Genomic DNA, 6,021 nt, shown 5'->3' with positions numbered 1-6,021 from the left:
ATTGATGGAATCCCATAATTTGGTTATGACCAGGTAACCGCTAAAGGACCAAAAAGTCGATCGTTCTCAGGGTTGTTCTTTTATTCGTTCTTGCTCGAACCAGAGGTAAGAAAACTGCACCCCAAATATGACATGTGTGGATATACATGAGGCATGTGATTGTGAAAATATGGACATGGATTGAATATAGAATGCTTAGCATATGTTGCTCATTTGTGCATGGCGCTGACTTATTAGTCAGGTTTGGCAAGGGTGCTAGTATCAACTGTGAAGCTGTGACTTATTAGTCAGGTTCGGCAGTGGTACTGGGCACTGATCATGTTGAGCTGACTTATTAGTCAGGACGGCCTTAACATGTGTCACGCAAGCCAACAAGATTTGATCAAATCGATTATCAGCATTGAATGGCTCAAAGAGCATTAATGCCAGACCGACCCCGAGGGTCGATGAATGAAATAAGCGCTTGGAGGCTAGTGGCTTACTCAGCAGCCACTCTCCCATTTGATCTAGTGACTCGCTTGTCAGTCACTCAGTGCGGTTTACCAGAACCCGTTCCTCATGTGGTGTTTACCCATTTGTTTGAAAGCTTTACGCTCAGTGTGATTATAATGATAATCATTTGATAATGTTGTATAAAGTGTTATGTTTTCTTGCTGGGCCTTGGCTCATGGGTGCTATGTGGTGCAGGTAAAGGGAAAGAGAAGCTCACCTAGCCTTAAGTGGAGAGCTGATGTGGTGGTGTGTACATATGCAGTCGCTTGACCACCACGGTCAAGGTGTTCTCAGAGGAACTAGGGGGTTTACCCTATTTTTGCCGCTTAGGTCGGCGGGATTGTAACTTTACAACAGTAGTGACCTTTTTGTACTGAGAACAGCTTGTAAACGTTTTGTTTAGCTCTGCAGAGCAGTTTGTAATAAAAATCTTCATTTCCTTTTTATTGGTTTTATGCCTTAACCTGTTAATTACACTTAGAGCACGTTTTTTACCAAAGGACTCAGGTAGTGAGTCAAATTCCCGGTCCACCGTTCACCGTAACTGTTCTAGGGTAGCCAGGGCGTTACAGAGGCTATAAAAATTTCTAGAATTTCAGGTTTAGGAAATTCTATCGTTTCTTTTCTTAGAGAGAGAGTCTGATAGTATCTGCTTAATTAGACTTCTTAAACTTATGAAAATTATCATTTCTTTTCAGGTTTATAAAGATAATTAACTAATTTAACTAATATTTATTTTATTTAAATAAAACTGATCAATTAAATCTATTTTAATTATTTAATTTAAATCAAATTTAAAAATAATAATTAAATAAACAAATTAATTTGAAATTCAAAATTCAAATCCCAGGGATAGAGATATCCATGAGTTAGGCGCCACTCACTGTACAGTAATGAAATATCACTTAGTCGTTCTCATTGATTTTCTCATTTGTTTGTTTAATTAATATTTAAGATAATATATTTATCCCAAAATAAATATCAGTTAATTCAAAATTAACTTTATCTTAAATTATCAGTTTTATATAAATAAACTCTCTCTATAGTAATCAAAACATGATTAATATTTATTTTAACATAAAAATTTTCATAATAAAAACTATATAGTTAAATAATTAATTAATTCACAATTATCCATTGCCCATAATTATTTCCTTGCCTTGGAAAATTAATTCCTTTGCAATTTAGTCCTTCTCTCTATAAATCTTCCTTATGACATCCTTACCATTGACAGTGTAGGACAGATGTGACCTGGGGACCATGGACCTATAATACGAAGCTCCAATAAACCAGATTATTAATTAAACTCTTTAATCTAATAAATTTATTTATTAATTCCATGATTACTCCACTATAAATATTGAATTGCACTCTAAGTATTTATAAAATTATATTTACAGAGTTTTCTCTTGTAGTCCATTGATATAATCAATAAATGTAGTTATGTCCTCCATTTATTGGTTCGTTAATTAGAGCTTGTCAAAATTACCATTTTACCTTTCTAATTACCTATTGATCCTTAAGTACCATTAATTGAATAATTAATCTATAATCAAATTATAGATTTGAGCTCAATAGCTATTCAGTTCCAGAATTAACCCTTAAGGGAACAAATATTCGATCTGTTAGGAAAGTATGGATTCCAATATTGTAAATCATGTTCCCAGCCATTCACGATATTGAATCTCTAAAAGAAAAGTCACTAGCCTCATTATATTAAGAGACCTTAACGAGTGAATCAAAAGATCCAATAAGCACAAACAGGAGTTCATGACTACTCATGATTTAGACTGATCTACAAATGGTCATCTATAATGATAAGAATTAAATCTTTATGGAAAACAATAAGTTTATAAAGATAGTTAATCCATATCACTCATGTCATATGTAATCTCTATTATATACAGTACATTTAACAAGATGTCTATCCACATCAGTAATCTGAATCTAGATTACTTGCATCATGTATGCTTAGTAAATTGTATTAGTAACCATTTATTAAAGATTCCTTACTTTAATATGTTACTGACTATTTTATTCATTGTATATGATCTTAATTCTCTCATACTAATACATGATCATATCCTCATAAATGAATATGGAAATATGGAATTTTCTTGATATTCATATAAATTATTCAAACAATAATTATAACATTCAAATATAATAAAATTGTATTTTTATTTAAATCAATAAAATGTCTTTACATGCTTTAGGGCATAAATCCTAACACAAAATTAAAGTGTATGTCGATTGTAAGGTTTAAGATTGGGATAGCAAGCACACCCAAAGACTTTGAAAGTAGAGTAATATGGTATTTTAGAAAACAAGACTTGAAAGGAGAAACAAAGTTGAGCTTGGGGGTTGGCATTCTATTGATAAGATAGGTTGTAGTGCGAAAAGACTCATCCCAATATTTTGTTGGCATAGATGCAGCAACTAAGAGTGTAAGATCGGTCTCAACTATATGGCGATGTTTTCGTTCGACGACCCCATTTTGTTCGTGAGTATGAGGACAAGAAAACTTATGAATAATGTCGTTTTCTTGAAAAAATTGATTGAATGTTTTGAATTTCCCACCTATATTAGATTGAAAGGATTAAATGGGCAAACCAAACTGAAGTTCAACTTGGGTTTTAAAATTTTTGAAGGTGGGAAGAGCTTCTGCTTTAGTGCATAGAGGATAAAGCCAAGAGTAGTGATTGTAAGCATCCACAAAGTTTATATAATATGTGTAACCACAAGAAGAATTTTGGGGAGCAGGGCCCCATAGATCTGGATAAACAAGTTCCAGAGGTTTATTATAAGTTGTTATCGACATAGAAAATGGAAGTTTATGTACTTTACCCAAACAAAAAATGGAACAGAAATCAAATGAAGTTTTATTACATGGAAGATTATTACAAGAAATCATTATGGCTTTTACAATTTTTGCAGAGGGATGACCCAATATGCTATGCCATAGTTGAAACAAAGAGGGTACATTATTAGTGTTAAGATATGCAAAAGAGAGAGTAGACATTAAGGGTGGGTTGAAGGAAGTAGAAGAGATGGAACACAAGATGACGATCCTATGTTGATGGAAATAGATGAGGAGGCAGCTTTGACATTAGAATTGGAATAGCACAAATAGCCAAGCTGAGTATGATCAAACACATACATGCCATGCTTAAGTTTTCCAACTAGCAAAATATTCTTGGTTTCCTGATCCTTCCCATAATAATCATTAGTAGTGAATTCAAAAAGAACAATAATATTATTGTCACAAGAAAACTGGGACACACTTAAGAGATTCTTAGTAATAGAAGGCACATGTAAAAGATTATGAAGAACAAGAGGTTGATTTTGAGAAGGAGAATGAAAAATAGAATTACCAATATGTTGGGGGAGAGTGAGATAACACCAGCACAATATCTAGAATCTACACAAAATAATGGTTGACAAAGACTAAATAAAGATTAAGAAAGATGATGCAAACCCTAGTTGTAGAATGATCTTTTTCAAATTTGATGAACCTTCAGAATATTGACCAGCGTTTTAGTCAACGACACTGAGTCAATTTATACGATAAAAATAGATTTAGATAACTGAGATCAAGTATACGACACAAAGAATTTATAGTGGTTCGGCCCCAAGAATTGGTAATGACCTACATCCACTTGCACTTTTATTTAATAAAAGAAGCCTCAGACCGAAGATCAAGAAGAAACAAGGTTCAACTGGGTTTCTTAAGTCTGAGAGAGAATACAATTCAGTAGGGTTTTGAAACAGAAGTGTGTACTAATTCAGCTTAGAGATAATGAATAAGAGAGATCTATATTTATAGAGTTCCTTATTAGGGTATGGGCCCTTACAAATTAATATAAGCCTTACACGTGTAGTGCGGGATTGTTACACCTGATTACAAATTCAAATAATACGGGAAAATTACATTCAAATATCAGTTACAAAAATATCTTGGGATATTTCACAAAGTTAAAATGAAGGAAATTCCTTTTGCTAAAATTGAAGATGCAGACACCTGTCATGACAGCTAGCAAATCATTGCCCCCATACAATTTGCTATTCTCCTTGATTTTCAGGAATCAATTGTACAACTCAGAATATTCCTTTTATTGCTTTTCAATATTTTGTTTTGATTTGGTATAAATATGTACACACCTTATTTACCTCTATAGTCATTGAGCATAATTAATACAGTAAAGAAATCTTTCCAAATTCCTTTTCTATTTCCTTTTTAAACTTGGTATCAGACGCTCGTTGACTATCATCCATGGCTACTCTTGGCAATGATTCCTCCACCACTTCCCCTCCCTCCACCCCTACGTCAACCGTTGATACTCCTCCAGTTTCTGCTTCAACTCCCGTCCTTGCTCCGACGGTGTCTCTGTTTCAAACTCTTGCTTCGCTCACTATCAAACTTGATCGTGGCAACTACTCCTTTTGGAAGTCTCAGGTCCTCCCTGCTCTGCTCGCTCATGAATTGGAGGGTTTTGTGCTTGGCACTAAGGCGTGTCCTCCTTAGTTCGTCGACCACACCATCGGTGGTCCCGTCCCTCGTGAGCCACAATAGCTCAATGTTGGCTATGCCCTCTAGCGGTGCACGGATCAGGCTATTATGAGTTGGTTAATGAACTCTATCTAAGAGACCATGTTTGGTCATATTGTTTGCTGCACTATGTCCTTCGATGTGTGGCACACTCTTGAGCTTCTTTTTACTACTCAGTCCAAATCCAGGATCGTTCAACTTCGTTTTCAACCTCAGTCTCTTAAGAAAGGGAACCTCTCCATTCATGATTACATTCTCAAAATGACTAATCTTGCTCAAAAAAAATTTGCTGCAAGGCAACTCATTACTGATGAGAAACTTATCCTCTATATTTTAGGTGGTTTGGGCCATGATTATGACTCTGTTGTCATTAACCTAACCTCTTGCCATGATGTTGTTACTCTACAGGAGGTTCAGTTTCTTCTTCAGAGCCAAGAGATGCGTCTTGAACAACTGAATACTCCTTCCTCTAGTGTTGATCTTCCCTCTCCTAGTGCCAACTTTGCCTCACATTTTCGTAGGTCTGCTACTATTGGTGGTGTCCCTCCTAGCTACATTGGTGTCCCTCGTCGTGACTTTACTCCTCGAGGTCGTGGCCATGGCAGAGGGAGCAGAGTTCATCGTCCAGTTTGTCAACTGTGTAATTGTGTTGGCCATGTGGCAATGGGCAGCCTCTCTTGATTTCTCATATTTGAAATAACATTTTTCATTTTCATGATAATTCCTTTTCTTTATTGTTGAATAATATTTTATGTGTTCCTCAAATGACCAAAAACTTGATTTCTATATCTAAATTGACCAAAGACAATGTTGTTTTTGTTGAGTTTTATTATGATTATTGTGTTATCAAGGATCTGGCTATGAAGAAGGAGCTAGCTTGGGGAATGCTTAGCAATGGCCTTTATCAACTTCAACTTCCCAAGTCGTCTCTCGATCCTAATCAGTCCAATAGTCATAGTTTATGTTTTTCAGTTTCTTTG

General features: G+C 35.1%; 1 protein-coding gene across 1 annotated transcript; it reads left to right on the top strand.

Moving 5' to 3' along the window:
• The first annotated feature begins 5,143 nt into the window (after positions 1-5,143).
• LOC133832809 (uncharacterized) lies at positions 5,144-5,722 on the top strand. The gene has a single exon (XM_062263103.1). It carries the CDS (start codon positions 5,144-5,146, stop codon positions 5,720-5,722), a length of 579 nt encoding a protein of 192 aa, XP_062119087.1.
• The last annotated feature ends 299 nt before the right edge of the window (positions 5,723-6,021 follow it).

This window comes from Humulus lupulus, chromosome 4 (genome assembly GCF_963169125.1).
Source record: "Humulus lupulus chromosome 4, drHumLupu1.1, whole genome shotgun sequence".
Taxonomy (NCBI): domain Eukaryota; kingdom Viridiplantae; phylum Streptophyta; class Magnoliopsida; order Rosales; family Cannabaceae; genus Humulus; species Humulus lupulus.
The sequence above is the reverse complement of the archived record's forward strand: the minus strand, read 5'-3'. Positions and strand labels throughout refer to the sequence as shown.

Bases quoted from the DNA above. Each gene is read 5' to 3' on its own strand.
- LOC133832809 (XM_062263103.1), top strand. From the start codon at position 5,144: ATGTTTGGTCATATTGTTTGCTGCACTATGTCCTTCGATGTGTGGCAC.